The sequence below is a fragment of the Monodon monoceros genome, unplaced genomic scaffold, assembly GCF_005190385.1.
Source record: "Monodon monoceros isolate NGI ecotype Baffin Bay Population unplaced genomic scaffold, NGI_Narwhal_1 Super_Scaffold_12, whole genome shotgun sequence".
Classification (NCBI taxonomy): Eukaryota; Metazoa; Chordata; class Mammalia; order Artiodactyla; family Monodontidae; genus Monodon; species Monodon monoceros.
The window spans coordinates 77,468,991-77,491,751 of NW_021703768.1; the positions used below are offsets into that span (position 1 = coordinate 77,468,991).

Below are 22,761 nucleotides of genomic sequence, written 5' to 3' on the forward strand. Positions count from 1 at the left end.
TAGTCTTAAGATAATTATGAAAAGAATCTTTAAGATATCAGGAAATGGACCATCTGTGACACTGTATTAGCCAAGATAAGTAATACTAGCTGCTGTAATAATTGACCCCAGAATGTCTGGCTTAACTCAGTAAAGATCTATTTTCTCACCCATATCACAATACAAAGCATGCTGTGAGGGGGCTCTGCTGTAACTAGTCATTCAGAGACTCAGGCTTCTTCTAAGCTGCAGATAAACACATGGCTTCAAGGTTGACCCGGCTTCATCCAGTTGGTAGACGGAGGGATGAAAAAAAATGGAGAAGGTCCACCTTCTCTTAACTGCTCAGCAGGGATCATATTTCACTAGTGAGAACTAATCACATGGCCCTATCTACATGCAAAAACTTCGGGAAATGTACTTTATCTATGGGTTCTGGAAGAGGAAATGGGTTTGGTGAGCATCTAGACAGGCTTCTGTCATATAAACAGAGGTTGGTCTAGGGATTCCAAAGCTATAACTTGAGTATCACCAGGTCTGACTTTGGAAATCCCTTGGGAAGCCTCTACAACTCTCTTTTCTGCCTGCTGTAATAAAGGACTCAGAACACCAGCACTAATTTTAGCTCTTGCTGTTCCCTGAATCAGCCACGATCTTCCACATCTCTACCTCTGCATGTGATTTGTATATGACGTCTGTCCATTCTTTCCACCAATACTTCTAACCACCGATTCCTCCAAATCTAGCAAGCTTCTCTTCATCTTCTAAGACCTAACACAATGGTTACTTCCTCCATGAACGTCTCTCTGATGACACACAAGGCACATATCTCTTCTTAATGTTCACTGAACTTTATCCATGTACTTTGTTCCTACCTCTATTACTGAATGCATAAGCCTGTATTATAATTTTTACAGAACAAGTATGTTTTCAAAAGGATTGGATGCATTAATATTCACAACACGGTGACCATTAACAATATTGAATAGATTTAGCTTCTCAAGGGTGAGGACAGAGTCTTATGTATCTTAGTATCTCCCATGCCTACCAGCACAGACCTGGCTCACATACTCAATAACTGAGGAAAAAATGAACACTGTCTCCCTTCCTTCCACTTCCCAGCAACTCTAACTCTTAACTCCCTCTCTCTCATATATATATATATATATATATAGTGGTGAAACACAAAATTTACCATCTTCACCGTTTAAAAGTATACATTACTATATGCACCTTGTTTGCAACAGATCTTTTAACTTTTTCATCTTACAAAATGGAAACTTTATACTCACAGAATTCCCCATTTTCCTCTCCCCTCAGCCCCTTAAAACCAGCATTCTGCTTTCTGTTTCTAAGAGTTTGACTGCCTTAGATACCTCATGTAAGTGGAATAAGTAGTCTTTGTCTTTCTATGACTAGCTTATTGCCCTGGAGATTCATTCATGTTGTAACATATGACAAGATTTTCCCCTTTTTTTAAGGCTGAATAATATTTCATTGTATGTATATACTACATTTTTCTTTATTCATTCACCCGCTCTAGTGTCTTTGTTTTTGACTTGTGGTTACTGGAGGGGATTGATGACCCCAGAGAAAAGGTGATCCTGTACTCTCAAAGATTTCAGGATGTTTTAGGTTCTAGAGACTAAAAGAGAAACTATACTGAGTGCAAAGGAAATCAGATTTTTAAAAAATCAGTGACAACATAAAGAATGCCCCCCATTATACCCTATTTGAGCATGAGAAACTATTAAACGACTTTCAGCTGAGCAACCAAGGGCCCATAATAAAAAGCTGTTCACATTCCAAAGGGCTCTTACCCTAGGCTTTTCACTGTCCAACTCAGCACCTCCTGTTTCATACCCTCAAAATAGCTCGGTTGAGAAAAGAAACAGCAACATTTTAAAGTCGGGCTAAATAAATAAATAAATAAAAGGATAAACAAGAACTCTTTCAACACAGAGCACTTGTAAGAATTTTCATGTTTATGGAGAAGCAGAGCCCCAGAGTAAACTCTGGCCCTTCTTGGAATTAGTGGATTCCAGTCTTCATTTGCATTGAGGCAGTTTGAGGCCCTTTGGGGACATTCATAGCCTTTACTTCAGGGCGTTATCATGAAAAAATCTAAAGTATCCTTGCATTAGCATGATCGTTATTTTTTCAGCTGGTCTGAGGAGGTATTATTAAACATGTGGCCATAATGTGTACAGAAAAATCTCCACGTAAATAAACTAGCATTTAGCATGTAAACACAAACACCTCACTCGTAACTGGTTTCTAAAACTATCATAATAAGAACCTCAACACTTAAAAAAAAAAAGCAAAAAATCCTTAAGTTTTTGGTAAAAGATGCCGAATATAGCTTGAAATAGTAAATAATCCTTCTGAAGCGATATTAGCGAATTAGTTGCTGCGTGAACAAAGAACCCTTTCTGCACCAGGATGAATGTTGCCTTTATTTTTTTCCTCACAAGTATGATTCTAGAAAACAGCTGTACTACATGTTGACAAATGACAAAGCGGCAGACTTGCTAAAACACTTTTCGGTCAAGGCCAAGAGGGGTAAAAAAAAAAAATGGGGCTGCTGGAGCGGCCAGCGAGCTGGACTCCCAGGGAAGCTGGCTTCCCTCACCTTTTTTTTCCAGTCTTTAGGGAGCAGGGGCCTCATCGACCCACCCTCCCCTTTCCCCGGCTCTGGTTACAGCCTGTCGAGTTGAACAAACTTGCTGCAGGCGGATTGGCGATCGGGAGCTCTCGGGCTGGGGCTTCGTATTTAATTTATATTCCGCGGCGCCCCGCGCGCGGGCCGCTCCTTTGTACCCGACCGCCGCCGCCCGGGCTCCGGGGCCTCAGCGGGGAGCGCGGCCCCCTCGTCCTCCCGACCCCCAAGGCCGGCACGTGCTGCTCCCGCCCGCCCGGCCCGCCAAGGGGGCGGAGGCCCGGCTTTTCTCCTACCCTCTCTGGGCCAGAAGGAGGAGGAGCGGCGGCGGCAGCAGCAGCAGCAGCCGGAGGAGGCGACTGCTGCCCGGCCGAGGGAAAGCGGCGGAGCGGGGTTACGGCGTCCGACAACGCTCGGCGGCCGCCGGGGAGGCGGGAGCGGCGCAGCCGGCCGGGATGTTCCCTGGCACTTCCTGACTGGCTGGCCGCGCGCACACGGCCAGACTCGCACGCCCTCGGCCCCCGTGGCTCGCTTGCTCGCTGGCTCGCGCGGGCCCGCTCTGCGTCGGCCGCGCAGCGGGGGAGGCGCGCTAGGGGGGACGCGGCCCGGCATGAGCTGATTGCGGGTGGATACGCCGCGGACGGGCTCCTAGAAGCCGTGAGGAGCCGCTTTTTTCCGAGTCGCCGCCCTGCCCTTGGATTTGAGATCATGTATGTAGGCGTCGCGGTCCTGCCATTGTCTCTACCCCAGCGCGTGCCGTGCGCCCCTGGGCGAGGGGCTCGTGCCCACCCCCGCCGCGCGCTGCCCCCCGCACTTCCTGTTGGGCTGAAAGGGAGCCTCGCGCTGACCACGCGCCTTTTCTCCCCCTCTCCCCCGTCTCTGCCGTGTAGGTCCATTCACATCGTGGCGCTGGGGAACGAGGGGGACGCGTTTCACCAGGACAATCGGCCGTCGGGGCTCATCCGCACTTACCTGGGGAGAAGCCCGCTGGTCTCAGGGGACGAAAGCAGCTTGTTGCTGAACGCGACCAGTGCGGTCGCGCGTCCCGTGTTCACCGAGTATCAGGCCAGCGCGTTTGGGAATGTCAAGCTAGTGGTCCACGACTGTCCCGTCTGGGTAAGGGCCCGCAGCTGCTCTGTGCAGAGGCTGATGGAGCTTTCCTTTTCTTTCTTTCTCTCTTTTTTTTTTCTCCTCCCCCTTTTTCCCGTTTCATGAATGAGGACGTCTGGGTCACCTGGGGAGAGTTTTTAAACATTGGGGGAAAATCTTTGGTCCTTCGTTTCATTGGGCAGGGGCCAGTCTAGTCAGAGAACACTCTTAGAAGGGAAAAAGCCCCAGTGGGAATGTGAAGCACTTAACGCGTACACTTCACGACTGTGGGTTGTCCCTTGGTAGACAGCTGACTGAATGTCCCAACCCCAAGGGACGAGGTCACTAAGTTTCACCAGCAGACAGCAATGTTTTTTCATGCCTACCCTGTGGGTGATATAAAATATTAGTGTTCTAAAAATAAAGATTTCTGAAAGCTCAACACAGCAAAAATACATTTCACTGGGGCAGCTCAGAAATAGGACCCCTGGAAAGGGGGTGGGAAAGACAGGGACTGAGAATTAATTTTAAACGATTCTTTTATAGCACTATCCACCTTTGAAAAAATTTAATTAGTGTTTTTAATTTTAATAATGCGGATATTCTTGATATATTTAGCCATTTCTTTTTAGTGACCTGTAAATCAGAAATATTGCTAATACTGTTTTGGGACTTGAAAAAGCTTTAAAATTTGCTATAATTGAAAGAAATCGTAATGAAGTTGATAAATGCTAGTCTAATTCTTGAGTGATAAAAGAAGAAATCTACTCTCTGACATGTATAAATGTTTTCAGTACACAATAGCATCATGTTTTGAATGTTTTCATGTAATCTTACTCGAAAGTTTCTGATTCTTTACTAGTATAAAACTTATGTTGCAGCTAAGTATTATATTTTATAACAGAAGAAAGTTTAATGTCTAAAAAAATACAGATATCATTATGTGAGATTTACATTTAAACTGCACTTTAAGAAGACCGAATTAGGGACTATAGGGAACTAATACACCTTTCCAAAGAAATGTATAGAATGTACATAAAAACATTTCTTATGCAAATTTCCATATTACTGAAAGAAAAGATCACTTGCCCAAATAAATTTTCAGCTAAAATAAATTTAATAGGCTAAAATAAATGAAAAATGGGCTTTTTCAATAACAGGGATGCTATTAAATTCCTAATTATGACAGTGATGATGCTGATCATAGGAAGCATTGGTAGAGAACTTACTGGCTGGAGTCCATGCAAGCAAATGAAACCCTTCTTCTACTTTGGTCATTTCATTGTGAAAAATCTTAGTCTAAAAACTAATTGGTTCTACACTCAGTTGAACAAATGTTGAGTGAATAGAGTAAATAAATGTAGGGAAAATAAAATAAGCTGAATTAGGATGTTAGGATAACCTTTCTTGCTTTTTCTTTGAGCAGTGAACTCTTTCCTTTTTATGTTGTTAGTTTAGCAAAAGCAAATACTTGTGATCCCATGGATTGTAGTAAATGAAATCTTCCAAATCGATTGAAATAAGCCTTCACAGTCTGGATTTTTTTGGTCTTAAGTTTATTGTTATGTTTTATTTTAATCACCTTTTGTTTGGTTAGACTCTGGCCTTTTTTAAGACATTGAGTTTGTAACCAGGCACAGTTTTCTGGGTTATAGTGGTCTTCAGACATAGTAGAATACATTTGTAGAGCTACTCTTTATAAGGTGCTTTTCTTCTCTTGGTGGTAAGTAAAAGCCCGTTAGAGATATGAAAGTTGATTGTATTCATCAGCTGGTATTTGCCATGTACTGAATCAGAATATTAAACATAGCAGAGCAGATAGAGCACAGGTTTTGATATCAAAAGGACCTGATTTCAGATCCTTACCTTGTGAGTTAGTGGCTGTGTTGCTGGGTAAAGTCACTCATCCTCTCTTAGCGTTATTTTCTCTGTGTGTAAAATAAACATAATAATCCCTGCCTCCCAGAGCTGTGCTGAAGAATAAATGAGTTAGTATGTGTAAAGTTCTTAGCATCTAGACGGGCATGTAGTAAGTAATCAATAAGCGGTAGCTACGATAATAATAAAGTGTTTATCACAACTTTAGTATATCCGTGTATTGCTTAAATGAAGCAAAAGTAAAGTTTGCCCACACATCATTCAAGATCTCCACACAAACAAAGTACATAGAGGCAGCCGTGTTAGTACTTAGTAGATGCTGTATTCAGCCTCACAACCAAGTAGAATAAAATTGTTGTTTTGCTGTAAAAATTAAGATTATTTTTCAAAAGATGAGTTCCATTCCCCAAATGTGGCTCCAAGCCTTGTGTTGCATAACTGCCTAGAGGAAATCCTGGAACTGATTTACAAGGGGTGGGAGAATTTGATTTCCTTCATATTTCTAGAAACCAGTGGAGCATTTTCTCTTTGAGACAGTTTGAGAAGAAATGTGGCATTGTTTTCTTGGAGTTAGAGTGAGATAGTTGTGCTTCTCTTCCCTAGTTTTCTTCTGTATATCCGCAGCCTCACTCTGGATCTTTGCCGTATATACTTGGCACTTTTTAAATAAATGTGCTTCAAATTCATTACATGTAGCTTATTGTTTAGTATGTCTCTGAAACCCACCCTTTTTTGTTATATTATTATTTCATTTCTAGATCTTTTCCTGTTTACCAAAAATATTCCATAAAAAGCAATGAGATAATATATGCACACTTTTCTTGGGCAGGGTTTGAAGCTCTGATTTGTATTAAAAATAAAATTATTTATAGATTTATATCCTCAGTACCACAGAGTTAATGAAGCCAAAACCCATTTCCTCATGACATTTTCCCTTAAATGTCTCCTTTTTCTTTCTACACGTCTCCAGTAACTCTGGAATTTTGAACTATTTGGAATGCAGAGAGCAGTTACTTTTGATTTGTTCTCTCAGAGTTAAATGGCTGCTTGATATTGGTCCCACTTAAGTTTAGTTTGTTCATCCCATTCATCTGACTTTGTCCTCTTTCTTTATTGTATTTATATACGCTGTTGTACGTATCTACTTTGAGCTTGAATACTGTAACAGATACAGCTGGAACTGAATGGGTTTTGTGGTTTGGGATTTGGAAATTAGCATAGAGCTCTGCTGGGAAGCTTTCACATTTTCTTGATCTGTGTCCCAATTCACTTCTCCCTCCTCTTACATCCTCCACTAAGTTCAAGAATTTTGCCTTTGCTGTTTATATCCCCATAGTTTGCGTTTTTATATTTTGGTTTTTAAATCTTCCTCTAAAAAGGCTCTGTCCATCCTACTCTCAGTAAAGTATTCATATCTAAAAATTCTGCAATTCTTGTTATGCAGAATATACTTGTAGGAAATGGGCAGGTTGTGAGGGTGTAGGGAATTGGGAGAGACTTTGCTGGGGCATGGCGGTGTACTGGTGAGAAGAAGCTCTCTGCAAAAGGGCATTGCTGTGACACTTCTCCAGAATTTTCTAACAGGATAAAAGCTCTGTCACAACTAATTGATTCAAACCCTGGTTTGGACTCATATTTCAAAGTGCAGACTTTCATAGCCCAACAGTTTTGGACTTGTTAGCCATATCTAGCTGTCTATTTTCTTAATCTAGCTTTATTACATCCTAGGAATACATACCAAAGGCCACATGAAAGGACAAATAATGATTAATAGTTAACCAGAATGTGAGAAGGAAGCCACTTATGCATATTTAGCAATGGTATTAAGGTACATAACGATATTTTTCTTATACCACTATTCACACAGTAACTTTGAAAAATTATTTTTAAAATATCAAGGTGCAAAGTTTTAAGGAATAGCGTCCATAATAAATTACTTTTGGCCCTAATTCTAAATATAAATATTATTAGCTGTAGTCCAAAAGTAAACATTTCAAAATTGGAAAGGTTTATCCTGAATTTTTAATTGATATGAACAAAATACATGAATTGCACATATACTCCTTACCATGTTAACATCATCTTATAATACACACTATCTTTTTGTGGAGGCATACCCCTCCGCGCCCCTTGTTCCCCTCACATGCACACTATATATATGCAGTACTGTCCAAAGAATGGATAAAGTTGAAAAATATATATGAATTTTGAGATATGGATAAAATATATGGAACTCCACAGAATTCACAGGGTATTATCAATACAATCTAAATGACTGAACAATCCTGCATTATCTAACTGGGTCACAGAAAATCCTCTGAAGCTTCCTTACTCACATTGATGCTCTTGCATCTAATGCATAGTGTTAATTTTTGAAACTATTGGGTGATAAAGCTATGGCATAATTTTATTTTATTTTCTTGTATATGGTATTTTATTTATGTTTTACTTCATGTGCATAAATCTAGCATTCTGATTTTTTGTACTTAGTCCTAGTGGATTGTTATTTTTTTTTAAATGTCTTTATTGGAGTATAATTGCTTTACAATGGTGTGTTAGTTTCTGCTTTATAACAAAGTGAATCCACTATACATACACATATATCTCCATATCTCCTCCCTCTTGCGTCTCCCTCCTGCCCTCCCTATCCCACCCCTCTAGGTGGTCACAAAGCACCGAGCTGATCTCCCTGTGCTATGGGGCTGCTTCCCATTAGCTATCTGTTTTACATTTCGTAGTATATATAAGTCCATGCCACTCTTTCACTTCGTCCCAGCTTACCCTTCCCCCTCCCCATGTCAAGTCCATTCTCTACATCTGTGTCTTTATTTTTGTCCTGCCCCTAAGTTCTTCTTTTTTTTTTTTTAGATTCCATATATATGTGTTAGCATACAGTACTTGTTTTTCTCTTTCTGACTTACTTCACTCTGTATGACAGACTCTAGGTCCATCCACCTCACTACAGATAGCTCAATTTCGTTTCCTTTTATGGCTGAGTAATATTCCATTGTATATCTGTGCCACATCTTTATTCATTCATCTGTCCATGAACACTTAGGTTGCTTCCATGTCCTGGCTGTTGTAAATAGCTCTGCAATGAACATTGTGATACATGACTCTTTTTGAATTATGGTTTTCTCAGTAAAAAAATGCCCAGTAGTGGGATTGCTGGGTCATATGGTAGTTCTATTTGTAGTTTTTTAAGGAACCTTCATACTGTTCTCCGTAGTGGCTGTATCAATTTACATTTCCACCAACAGTGCAAGAGGGTTCCCTTTTCTCCACACCCTCTCCAGCATTTACTGTTTGTAGATTTTTTGACGATGGCCATTTTGACTGGTGTGAGGTGATACCTCATTATATTTTTGATTCGCATTTCTCTAATGATTAGTGATGTTGAGCATCCTTTCATGTGTTTGTTGGCAGTCTGTATATCTTCTTTGAAGAAATGTCTATTTAGGTCTTCCACCCATTTTTTGGATTGGGTTGTTTGTTTTTTTGATATTGAGCTGCATGAGCTGCTTGTAAATTTTGGAGAATTTTTTATCCTTTGTCAGTTGCTTCATTTGCAAATATTTTCTCCCATTCAGAGGGTTGTCTTTTCATCTTGTTTATGTTTTTCTTTACTGTGCAAAAGCTTTTAAGTTTCATTAGGTCCCATTTGTTTATTTTTGGTTTTATTTCCATTTCTCTAGGAGGTGGGTCAAAAAGGATCTGGTTGTGATTTATGTCATAGAGTGTTCTGCCTATGTTTTCCTCTAAGAGTTTTATAGTGTCTGACCTTACATTTAGATCTTTAATCCATTTTAAGTTTATTTTTGTGTATGATGTTAGGGAGTGTTCTAATTTCATTCTTTTACACGTAGCTGTCCAGTTTTCCCAGCACCACTTTTTGAAGAGGCTGTCTTTTCTCCATTGTATATTCTTGCCTCCTTTATCAAAGATAAGGTGGCCATATGTGCGTGGGTTTATCTCTGGGCTTTCTATCCTGTTCCCTTGATCTATATTTCTGTTTTTATGCCAGTACCACACTGTCTTGATTACTGTAGCTTTGTAGCATAGTCTGAAGCCCGGGAACCTGATTCCTCCAGCTCCAGTTTTCTTTCTCAAGATTGCTTTGGCTATTTGGGGTCTTTTGTGTTTCCATACAATTGTGTAATTTTTTGTTCTAGTTCTGTGAAAAATGCCTTTGGTAGTTTGATAGGGATTGCATTGAATCTGTAGATTGCTTTGGGTAGTAGAGTCATTTTCACACTGTTGATTCTTCCAATCCAAGAACATGGAATATCTCTTGATCTGTTTGTATCATCTTTAATTTATTTCATCAGTGTCTTATAATTTTCTGCATACAGGTCTTTTGTCTCCTTAGGTAGGTTTATTCCTAGGTATTTTATTCTTTTTGTTGCAGTGGTAAATGGGAGTGTTTCCTTAATTTCTCTTTCAGATTTTTCATCCTTAGTGTATAGGAATGCAAGAGAATTCTGTGCATTAGTTTTGTGTCCTGCTACTTTACAGAATTCATTGATTAGCTCTAATAGTTTTCTGGTAGCGTCTTTGGGATTCTTTACATAGAGTATCATGTCATCTGCAGACAGTGACAGCTTTCCTTCTGCTTTTCCAATATGGATTCCTTTTATTTCTTTTCTTCTCTGATTGCTGTGGCTAAAACTTCCAAAACTGTGTTGAATAATAGTGCTGAGAGTGGACAAACTTGTCTTGTTCCTGATCTTAGAGGAAATGGTTTCAGTTTTTCACCTCTGAGAACAATGTTGGCTGTGGATTTGTCACATATGGCCTGTATTATGTTGAGGTAAGTTCCCTCTATGCCTACTTTCTGGAGGGTTTTTATCATAAATGGGTGTTGAATTTTGTTGAAAGCTTTTTCTGCATCTATTGAGATGATCATATGGTTTTTATCCTTTAATTTGTTAATATGGTTTATCACATTGATTGATTTGCATATATTGAATAATCCTTGCATTCCTGGAATAAAAACCCCACTTGATCATGGTGTATGATCCTTTTAATGTGCTGTTGGATTGTTTGCTAGTATTTTTGCACGTATGTTTATCAGTGATATTGGCCTGTAGTTTTCTTTTTTTGTGACATCTTTGTCTGGTTTTGGTATCAGGGTGATGGTGGCTTCATAGAATGAGTTTGGGAGTGTTCCTCCCTCTGCTATATTTTGGAAGAGTTTGAGAAGGATAGGTGTTAGCTCTTCTCTAAGTGTTTGATAGAAGTCGCCTGTGAAGCCATCTGGTCCTGGGCTTTTGTTTGTTGGGAGATTTTTAATCACAGTCTCAATTTCAGTGCTTGTGATTGGCCTGTTTATATTTTCTATTTCTTCTTGGTTCAGTCTTGGAAGGTTGTGCTTTTCTAAGAATTTGTCCATTTCTTTTTTTTTTTTTTTTCAATACGTGGGCCTCTCACTGTTGTGGCCTCTCCCGTTGCGGAACATAGGCTCTGGTTGCGCAGGCTCAGTGGCCATGGCTCATGGGCCCAGCCACTCCGCGGCATGTGGGATCCTCCCAGTCCCCTGCATCGGCAGGCGGACTCTCAACCACTGCGCCACCAGGGAAGCCCCTGTCCGTTTCTTACAGGGTGTCCATTTTATTGGCATATAGCTGCTTGTAGTAATCTTTCATGATCCTTTGTATTTCTGCAGTGTCAGTTGTTACTTTTTCATTTCTAATTGTATTGATTTGAGTCTTATCCCATTTTTTCTTGATGAGTCTGGCTAATGTTTTGTGGCATAATTTTAAAACAAAGTGTTCATTTTTAAGTACAGGTGTTGAAAGAGGTTGCTTATTTCATCAGAGTCTCAGGAATTCTCTAGATTCTATTTTATCACTACGTAGTTGTCCAGGCTAAATGAATAAATTAAAAAATATAAAGACTTGATAGACTTCAAATGTTTTAAATTTTACGTAGTTACTTTTTTAAAAATAAATTTTAAAAATGAATTCCAAAAATTAAAATATAGTAAAAAAGTTAATCTAATATGTTACAGTTTATTTCATGATGGATTTGAAGATAAGCAGACTAAAGATTGCTCTTTACATTTTGGTTTAGGACATTTTTGACAGTGATTGGTACACCTCTCGAAATCTAATTGGAGGTGCTGACATCATTGTGATCAAATACAACGTAAATGACAAGTTTTCATTTCACGAAGTGAAGGATAATTATATTCCAGTGATAAAAAGAGCATTAAATTCAGTTCCAGTAATCATTGCTGCTGTTGGTACAAGACAAAATGGTAAGTATTTAATTTTTCTTTTATATGAGAGTGCAGGTACCATATTAATTTTGAATAGCATTAAGCTTATTAATGATTAGTACAGTTTTTTTTTTTTGAAAGCAAGATGACTGGGTTTAAATGCAATCTGTTATCTCTTCATCATTGGATATGATAATGGGACATCAAAGGAAAGTATCACAAACTACTGCTGTGATTCTGATGGGTACAAGTTTGTCTTTTAAACTTCTGTTCTATAGAAGTGAAGGAAGTCAGTAATTGTGTTCTTTTTCATATAGGAGAGGTATTAGGCTGACCCTGAGCCCTGGAAAACTCTTTTTGACAATCTAAGGGACTATTCAGTTGGGAAGGACAGATTGTTCCCATAAGGATGTGGGATTGGGAGCAGCATTTTTAGGTAGGTAGCAGTGAGTGAGCTGAATACACTGACAACACCACCTAAGAGAGGATTGTTGACTCCGTAGCTGATGGGTTAATTTGGTTCAGTCAATTTCAGTAGTTGCTTCTGTGCATACTGTTGGCAGATATCTCAGGGTCAACTCAGAATCCACTTTGAATTGGTGGTATTTTATAGTTCTTAGTGGTTATTTCCTCAGTGAATGTGTCTTAAAATTTCATTTTTACTCATTTTTTCATTTTTATTGAAGTATAGCAAAATAAAGGACATTAGACTTCACTAATTTTAGAGCACAGTTTAATGCATTTTTGCACATATATACAGCTATGCAACCATCACATATCTCAAGATCTAGAACATTTGCCTCACTCCAGAAGCCTCTCATGCCTCTTCCCAGTTGATAACACCCCTCCCCAGAGATAATTGCTATTCTGACTTCATAGATTAGATTCTGACAACATAGATTAGTTTTATCTATTCTTGACCTTCATACAGATGGAATTATACAGTATGTAGTGTCTTGTGTTGGCCTAATTTCAGTTAGCGTGATACTTTGGAGATTCATCCATGCTGAACTTATCTGTAATACATTCTTTCTATTGCTGTGTATTATTCCATTGTATGAATATGCCATGATTTCTTTCTTTCTCTCTTTCCTTTAATTTATTTATTTATTTTTATTTTTGGCTGCATTGGGTCTTTGTTGCTGTGCGTGGGCTTTCTCTAGTTGTGGAGAGTGGGGGCTACTCTTCATTGCGGTGTGTGGGCTTCTCATTATGGTGGCTTCTCTTGTTGTGGAGCACAGGCTCTAGGTGCATGGGCTTCAGTAGTTGTGACATGAGGGCTTCAGTAGTTTGTGGCTCGTGAGCTCTAGAGCGCAGGCTCGGTAGTTGTGGTGCATGGGCTTAGTTGCTCCGCGGCATGTGGGATCTTCCCAGACCAGGGCTCGAACCCGTGTCCCCTGCATTGGCAGGCAGATTCTTAATCACTGTGCCACCAGGGAAGTCCCCCATGATTTATTTCTGTATTCTCCTTTTAGTGATGCTTAGGTAGTTTCCTAGGATTAGGATTGTTGGGTCATGTGGTAGGTATGTGTCTAGTATTAGTAGATACGAATAAAGCAGGCCTGACCCTTCTTTGACCGTATGTCCCCTCTACTTCCCTAACTTTCTTTTTATTGCTGGTCATGATTCTTGAACAAGTCATCCACACTTCCTGAGTGCACTTCCTGACTTCCCATTCATTCTTCAGTCCACTACAGTCTGACTTTGACTTTCACAATTATGCTGGGTTGGTTTTCACTCAGGGCTGCCAGTTATATGCCTATTGCCAAATTTAATTTACATTTTAATAACAATCCTCCCTTTGAAATTATTCAAATACACCTCTCCCTCCACTTAATAAAGCTACTCTTTCTTTCCTGTTTGTCCTAATTCTCTTTCTTCTTTCCTGGCACCCTCATCCTCCCTTACACACATATACCAAATCAATACATCCAGCAGTTGTTGCCCAGGGTCCCATCCTTTAGCTTCACCTCTTGCTATTTACTGTGACCATGGACCTGCTAATCTGTTGCCCTAGCTTCCCCTGTATAGACACTGGTGATTACCCAGACTGTTTTTCTGGCTCCAGTCTCTCCATTGACCCATGTCTCCACAGACATCTTCCTCTTTCTACTGAGTTCCCTGTCTTGGTGAATGATGCCAAACCTATCCATTCACCCAAGCTAGAATCATCCAACCCAACTTCTGTTCCTATTCCCCATATCCAGTTGACTAAGAAGCTCTTTTGATTTTATATTTTAAATTAACCTCAAATTCATTGCTTTCTTGGACCCAAGCCAAGAATCATACCCCTAGACATATAAACAGTAATATGTATAAAATAGATAACTAATAAGAGCCTGCTGTATAAAAAATAAATAAAATTCAAAAATTCAAAAAAAAATTCATTGCTTTCTCATCATCTTCACTGGATTTCAGTTCCTAGTCATTTAATTATCTCTCATAATGACCTTCATTTTGGTCTAAAGAGGCAGTTCCAGATTTGCAGGATCTGAAACTTACACAATTTTAGAGGTCCTTTGTAAGAAAAAAAACTACAAAATTACAGAAACATATATGTATACAAATGAATATTTATTTAGAATGTGAAAAGAAAGCACAAGAAATTACTACTCCGAAAAAGCTGTCAAATACCACAGACATTAAAAAAAGTTTCTATTGTTTAAAAACCTGGGCCTCCCTGGTGGCACAGTGGTTAAGCATCCACCTGCCAATGCAAGGGACACGGATTTGAGCCCTGGTCTGGGGAGATCCCACATATCACGGAGCAACTAAGCCCGTGGGCCACAACTACTGAGCCTGCACTCTAGAGCCCGTGAGCCACAGCTACTGAGGCCACAAACCACAGCTACTGAAGCCTGCGCACCTAGAGCCCGTGCTCTGCAACAAGAGAAGCCACGGCAATGAGAAGCCCGTGCACCGCAATGAAGAGTAGCCCCCGCTTGCCACAACTAGAGAAAGCCCACACGCAGCAACTAAGACCCAATGCAGCCATAAATAAATAAATAAATAAAACAATTAAAAGAACAAAAAGAACCTGACACTTCTTTAACTGTTCTTATGTTTTTTGTGCTCACAGTCTTTGCAGTTCTTCACATGATAACCACTTTTTGAGATTTTCTATAGGGAGAAGAGAATGATAGTTTTTCTTCCAGCGTATTTCTTCACTCTCCATATCTTTGTGATGCTGGGCACTTCGGTTTTTGTTGTGTTTGTCTTTCAGCTCTGCCTCTTTGTGTCGTGACGCCAAATTAGTCTGCACAGTGGGTGGAAGAAGCATTCCTGCAGGCCATTCATGTACCAAGACAGCTCGCAAACACTTACAAGGAAGTGACTACAAACCACAAATAATATCTCGCTAAACCTAAATTTAAATTCCCCTTAGCAGGATCCTAAAAATGTCCGTGGCTACTCCAGAGCTGCCTGATGCAAGGTGAAGTGAGCTGGACTGGAGAGAGACTTATGTCTTAACCAGACATAGTCAGAATATCTTATTTTGCAGATTTTAAAAAAGCATACGTCATGTGAAAGAATCTAATGCCTAGGTTTCTCCCAAGGCTTTGGAAACAGCCCACAAGGAAGGGCCTTGAAACTTAGGCTTCCTGGTAAATCAGCCTCTGGCCTCCTTTTCCTGCTTGGCTTCTTTCTGAAATGAATCCTCTCAGAATAATCATTCTAGAATATGTCAGATCATGGTACTCAATTCTTTAAAATCTTGAGAAACTTTCTTCTTTTTTTTTTCTAACTTTTATTTGCAAAATTTCAAATCTAAGAAACTTGATAAGAATAGGACAGTGAACTCCAGAAATTACAAATACAAACACACACACACACACACACACACACACACTTTGTTTTGTTTGAACCATTTAAGAGTAAATTGTAAACATCATGGGATTTCTTCAATCCTGATTAATTAAGCATGTCTCATCTAAGAACAGAGCCATTTTCCTATTAACCGTAATGCAATCATCACTCAAGAAATATACTATTACCTGTTATACTATTATTTAAAATATAACCCATATTCACATTTTTCCACGTATTTCAAAGCTGGTTTTATTGTTTTTTGTTCTTTTAATCCAGGATGAAATTAAGAACTATGCATTGCATTTAGTTGTCAAGTCTCCCTGGTCTCTTTTAATTCAGAACAGTTCCCAATCACCCAGCCTTTTTTTGGGGGGTGGGGTATCTTTCTTGACATTTTTAAAGAATCCAAGCCCATTATTTTGCATGATTCCTTCAGTTGTGATAACTGTGGTTACAAAATAGTGATTTCTTATCATTCCTTCTACACTTATTAGTTGGCATTCTTCTGTAAATAGGGCTTTCCCTTTTCTCTGCTCCCACATCTTTCTTTAAGAGTCACTATGATTCATGGATTTTTTTTTTTTTTTTTTTTTTTTTTTTTGTGGTACGTGGGCCTCTCACTGTTGTGGCCTCTTCCATTGTGGAGCACAGGCTCCGGACGTGCAGGCTCAGCGGCCATGGCTCACGGGCCCAGCCGCTCCGCGGCATGTGGGATCTTCCCGGACCGGGGCACGAACCCATGTCCCCTGCATCAGCAGGCGGACTCTCAACCACTGCACCACCAGGGAAGCCCCCATGGGTTTGTTTTTTAAATTCAGTATTTTATAATCCATTCTTCTCATTATTCTTTCTGATACTCCAGTTACCCCAAATTTGCCTAGAGGGAGCCTCTTCATGCTCTCTCCAATTAATTTGAGTCCTTCCTTGCTTTCTGGCACAGATGTTCCAGGCTCATCTTAGGCTTGGCCTGCTCTAGGACCCATGGGCCTCTCTACTTCTGCTGGGGTCCTCCAGCTAACCTCCACTCATTTGCCCTTGGTCTCCTCCTCGACCCCTTTCGTGAGGCAATGAGCACTTACATGTTGCTGCAGTGCATGAGGTCCCACCTGTCCTCCAAGCCTCAGCATCCCTCTTTGGTCGTCCTGTGCGTACTGCCTGCAGCCCCTCAGGTGTTCCTAGTTTCTGGGCTGATGAGAGTCTCTCCTAATGTTTGAATGTTGCTGCATGTGCACACCTCCCTTCCTCCTCTCTCTTTCTCCCTCCCCCATCCCTTGCTTCCTTCCTTCCTTTCTCCTTCCAACCTCTTCCCCCTCCCCCTCATTATTTCATGATTTCTGTGATTTGGCAGGGAGAGGAGATTGCAGTGTGGGCTTAGCTTGCTCTCTTGAAAGTGGAAGCGATGTCTTCCCTTTTTTCTCACCTTCAGGCCTCAGCATGTGCTATACTGTGTCATGCTCTGAGTGGACCGGCCCTCTGCACAACCCCTGTCATATCTGCATAGCGAATTCATCCTTACCCTTTAAATCGTTGCCTCTTCTGTGAAGCCTTTCACAATCCCCCAGGCAGAGTTAATTTCTTCTCCTCCGTTCCTATGGTGATTTTGTACACCTTTATTTTAGTTTTTTTTTTTTTTTTGGCTGCGTTGGGTCTTTGTTGCTTCACGTGGGCTCTAGTTGTGGCGAGTGGGGGCTACTCTTTGTTGTGGTGCTTGGACTTTGCATTTGGTGCCTTCTCTTGTTGCGGAGCTCAGGCTCTAGGTGCATGGGCTTCAGTAGTTGTGGCGTGTGGGCTCAGTAGTTGTGGCTCGTGGGCTCTAGAGGGCAGGCTCAGTAGTTGTGGCGCACGGGCTTAGTTGCTCCGCGGCTTGTAGGATCTTCCCGGACCAGGGCTCGAACCCATGTCCCCTGCATTGGCAGGCAGATTCTTAACCACTGCACCACCAAGCAAGCCCCAGTACTTATAATTATCTGCAGTCGTATCTGTCTTGGCTCAGTTGACCATGAGTTTCATTTATCTGTGTATCTTTATATCCCCGCTATTTGAGGTGTGGTAGGTGCTCACTTTGTTCAGTGAGTGAATGAATGGCTTTATGAATGATATACAGAAGTGAAAAGATCATTTTCACTTACAGGATGAAATTAATTGACCTTGTAAAATGTGATTACAAAGTCATTACAAAGCTAAATCTGTCTCTTCAACTCAAGGACACGTATCGCTCCTCCCTCCTCCACTCCCTTGCAGTCTGTGGAACTGTGCTAGGTGTTCTGGTAACTCCTCTCTCCAGCTCCTTTAAGAACAACTTCGGCGAACACAATCAGTCTCATCTCTTTCCTTTGTTATACGTGTTTTGACAAGCTTGACTGTGTGTGTGTCTTCATAATACTTGGCTCTGAATAAATTTTTGGCTTTTACTAAATATTGAATCTATCTTTAGAGTAGAAATTTTTCTCCAGACTTGACAAAGGTGTATTCATAGCCTTAAGTTCCTGAAAGCGGGCATCCTATCTTTTCTTTTTGGAGCTCTGACGGTGCCTAGTACATTGCAAGGCCGGAATTCCTCAAAGGATTTCTAAGAATCTCAAGCACTGGCAAGACTGTAAGAATCACCCTATAGGTTCTCAAATCCATTGCCTTGAAAGAGATGCCATTCATTTTAATTCCAGAGTTACATTGTGTTTGCTTTTAAAAATAATAGACATTTTGTGATAACACCTTGAAAGATAATATATAAGAAAAAAAATAAAAGACTACAGTGTTAACTAGAAGAATAACACTGATTCTGAAGTTCCAGGACTCTGAGGTAGGCTCATAGGAGTGAGTCCTGAAGAAGGTACCACAATTTTAGATTATATTGGGTCTTCTCATTGTTCCTGATGAAATGCTAAATGTAGGTTTATTTAATCCATAATGTTTTATTGATTCTCCTACCTAATATGTAATGACTAGGCATTTTTCCTTTTGGGTGCAAGTGAACAAAAAAAAAATGTCTTCTGTGACATAGAGGAGATATAATGATTGGATATAAGGAGGCACTTTCTAGGTTGGTAAGACGCTTGTGGCTACACACAATGGAAAACCCTGCTCAGCTGGGTTAAACCTGACACTAGCGGGATTTTCCCTGAAACCAAGTTTATTTCCTAGCCATTATTTTACATTATGCTCTCTTAATTTTTCACTCAACACACTGCTGACTTTATTTTTGTCCAGAAATAAAGTTTAATAAGATGATCTGCCTACCCACCCCATTCCATCAGCATAAGGAGAGCTTTGTAGTCATAAGATCTCTGTCTTCAGAAAATCAAAGGCGCTGTTTATGAAGGCTTTGTAAAGAATGTGAAATACCAATGTGTTATTTTTCAAGATAGGCTAATTTGTGTTGGTAACTTTATTTGTTCCGAACCAAAAATGATCTTAGAAAAAGTAAATGCAAGAACTCAGATTAGGATTTGTTGTATAATTTAGAGAAACCAAGGCTTCATTTTTAAATCACCACATCTTTGAAATTAATAATTTTTTACTCAAACTAAATTTTTATCTTATCTTTTGATGGCTCCTTATCAGGTAGAGCAAGTAACAGTTGTATTGTTTCTCCATCTCTAACACACAAGGAGAGTTGGACAAGTCAGTTAACCTCTCTGAGCTTCAGCTTCCTCCTCTGCAAAATGAGGATGTGAATACATGGTTTCTGAGCTCAAAATGCTTTCAGTGAAGCTAAATTATCTAAGTTGTATGTGTATGTGCACACGTGCATGTTACATGTATAGTATGCGCGTGCACTGAATATCCTTAGCGTGCACACCATGTGTACATACATTTGCTCCATCTCTATGCAGTTCATTGGTAGGACATTTGTTGTGTATGCTGTGGTGGGGAGTAGCCTAAATGCCCTTTCAGGACCACTGTACTTACTCCCTCAGTTACCTGGTCTTTAGGCCGCTGATGGTGAACAGCTGAGTCCCTTTCCAGGCATTATCCCTGGGCTGATAGAAGCCGCTTGCCCAAGGTTTTGCTCCCTCCACAGGGCAGCCCTCCTTTAATTACTGGCTGATGTAGGGATACAAAGGCCCAGCTTTGTATGGAGAACCACTCTAAAGGGCCATCAAAGCTCCAGAGGCCCCTGTCAAATGGCTCAGGTCTCTGTTGCAACAGCATTGCAGTTCAAATTCTTCCTCTGCCCAGACCTGCTTCCTACACCCTTGAGAAATGACGTTCTCAAGATTACCCCCCAGTAAACCTCCAGCACATCAGTCTCCATCTCAGAGTCTGCTTCTCAGGGAAGCCAGCCTACAACAACATGCTCTTTTAGAAACGGATTTACCCCCTTTTGACTTGGCTGCCTTTTGACCAATGACATATCTGATAATGTAGCATGAAACAAAACAAAGCTGGCTGACGGATATGGAGTTGAACATACATTTTTAGCATTATGAAGGTGTGTCCTTAGAGATGGGTTGATGTACAACCTCCCCAGCCATAGATCTGTACGTGGTACAGCCATGACTCTTGGGACAGTTCACATTTTGAGTAATTACTTTTTATTCCTTCAGTTTTTAATTTTTTAATTTTGAAGCAGAAGATAAAAAGTGACTGGATTTGATCTCTGCAATCAAATGCTTTAGAGTTCAATAATTGAAATGTGTGGATGAATAAGAATGTACTTCATATGAAATTTACGAAGACGCAATTTTGCAGCCTTAGAGGTTGAGGTCAAGTTGAGGATTCTATTAAAATAAAAGTATAAGATCTATTCAAACTTAGTGAATATATTTAAAGTTTATTACAAAAAAAAGAAGCGCCAATCCATGGTTTCTGTGGGCAGTCAGGTTGTTGATTTTGTATTGATATTCAGGATGTCAAGGTTGTATAAAAGGAAGCAGGCCTGGCATTACCATCTGATTGGTCTAATTACTATAATAGCCTTGGTAATATTCATTCACCTATTTAAAAATTCTTCTGTTTTCTAAGGTCCTATTCATTCTTCTTGCATTTAAAGCTTGTTTATTTTAGGGACCTTGCTGTTATCACTGACACTTCTTATTCAGAGTCTAGTGAATAGTGGATATATTAAATGGCCCTGAAGTGTGATTCTGGCATGAGCTCTTAATTTGCTGTTTAATGTCCAGGTTGTCTAGGTACATCTTTTCATGTTTAATTTCAAAAGTCTTTGTTCCTCATATTCATTTTCTCAGAAGAGTTACCTTGCACATGCCCACTGTGTACCTCAGACAGAGGGAGCTGTGTCAGTACAACGGAAGGGATCCAACTTGCTAAAGAACTAGGAGCCACCTATCTGGAACTACACAGCCTTGATGACTTCTACATAGGAAAATATTTTGGAGGAGTGGTAAGTGGAAATTCCAGTCACATAAATTAGAGTCATTTGTCAGGTTGGCTCTTTAGCTGTTTTCCATAGCATCAATTAGAACTTTAGTTTTAAAAGCAGGATTCGTGTTTAACCTTGTGAAATAAAACGGGAGCAAATACAAAAAAGGTTTTGTCAGAGTAAAACTCTCTAAGTTTACTTCTGTCTCCAAATGAAACATTTTCTGTTGTCTAACATAATTTGAATTTTCCATTTGATGACACTTTACACAAACCCGTGATGTCTGTTTAGCAACTGACATTTTGTCACTTTTAGTGAAAAGATTTAGTAATCTTTACACAGCTTGATGAGCCTGGCAACCTGAACCAGCAGGGCCTGGAAGTTCTCCTTCATTTCTGTCTACTACTTGAGAAGAATGATTTTTCTTCACTATGTGTGCTTCGGCAAGGTTTCACATACTCCTGATTTTGCTGTAGCTCAAAAAATATCCAGAGGAACTACTTGTACAAATGGCTTCTTTTTGGACGGGTAGTGGGGAGCCAAGGTCTGTTGCTCTGTTGCAGAGGCATCCATTGGGTCCTGCAGGCATTTTGAGGCCCACCTTAGCCCACAGCGCCTACCCTACGACACTAGGACTGCGTGGCCCTTGGAGAATACCTGTGGAGTTGTATCATTTAAGCACTACTGACTTTGGAACTCTCTTTCCAACCCTCTAAGGAGTGACTTCTTTCAACAGACAAATCTAGTAAACATTGACAAGAGACTTAAACCAAAGTAAACCCTACATTAAGCGGGAGTACTTTGGATTCTCCATCAGTTCCCTAGCTCTTCATCAAGTACTTTATCCAGTATGCCAGACTATTCATTGTATATATTCATGTCGAAATGTTGAGGTTTCTACAGATGACCAGAGAAATTTCATTTGTTCTAGAGTTACTCAACTCCAAATAAGAACCAAAGATAAAATAAGAACCCAATGTAATAGTTCTGATTTCTGTCAAATATAAATGGCTATTATTCATTCAGTAATGTAAAGAAACAATAATACAGCATTAAGGAAGATACACTCACAATTGATGTTATCAATGACTGTGAGAATCTTCTGTCTTATTTGTTTAGTGATGAGCAGTGGGTAGAAAGGTAAAGAGGGGTGAAATATAATTTTTCTGTCAAGCTGATTATATTGTAGTGGCTTAAAAAAATCCTAGTTCTAAGAATTTTACATTTCCCTGAAATTCCTAGGGAGTTGTGGGTGTGTTGGGGAAGATAGTCTGGTTTCATTTGTTGGAGAAGATGGAGCTCTTGGGGGCCTTTGGTCTCCTGGTTCCCCTTTCCAGGTTCCTGACCCTGAACTTCTCAGGATCGCTCTTCCCATTTCCCAACTCCCACTTTCTCTTCTTTTCTCTCATTGTTTCTCTTTGTTCCTAACACCTAGTGTTGGAGGCATGATGAGAATTGAAGATGTGGTCGAACTCAGGAGAAAAACTTGGCGGTTTCTTTTTTCGCTAACTCAAGACTTAATGAGAATATGAAAATAAGATGAGAAAGATCTCGTTTTAGACTCTTGAATAGTAAAGTACAGCTGGGATCTTGAGTGTAAGAAACAATGGTGTTTGCAGGAATATGGATGGAGTGATAATGTCAGAGTGAAAGGAACATTTTACTATCTTGTGTTTAAGAGTCGGGGAGGAAGAGCTGTGCAGTGTTTGCCTCAGACCTGGGCAAGGGTGGCATGTGCTGTGGAGCTCTAGAAAGCCTTATCTGGTCGTCCTCCAGTTGCACCCCTTCCCATAGGGCACGAGT

At 40.2% G+C, this 22,761-nt stretch overlaps 1 protein-coding gene across 2 annotated transcripts in view; it reads left to right on the forward strand.

Moving 5' to 3' along the window:
- Positions 1–2,930: 2,930 nt before the first annotated feature.
- The window catches only part of RHOBTB3 (Rho related BTB domain containing 3), a 53,621-nt gene continuing 33,790 nt past the window's right edge, over positions 2,931–22,761 (forward strand). Inside the window, exons 1-4 of one of the 2 annotated variants that reach the window (XM_029216447.1) lie at positions 2,931–3,348; positions 3,529–3,754; positions 11,678–11,864; positions 20,825–20,979. In XM_029216447.1, coding sequence (XP_029072280.1) covers positions 3,347–3,348; positions 3,529–3,754; positions 11,678–11,864; positions 20,825–20,979 — 570 coding nt within the window. In that variant the 5' untranslated portion in view covers positions 2,931–3,346. The remainder of the gene's footprint in view (positions 3,349–3,528; positions 3,755–11,677; positions 11,865–20,824; positions 20,980–22,761) is intronic. The other variant, XM_029216448.1, reaches the window with a different exon arrangement.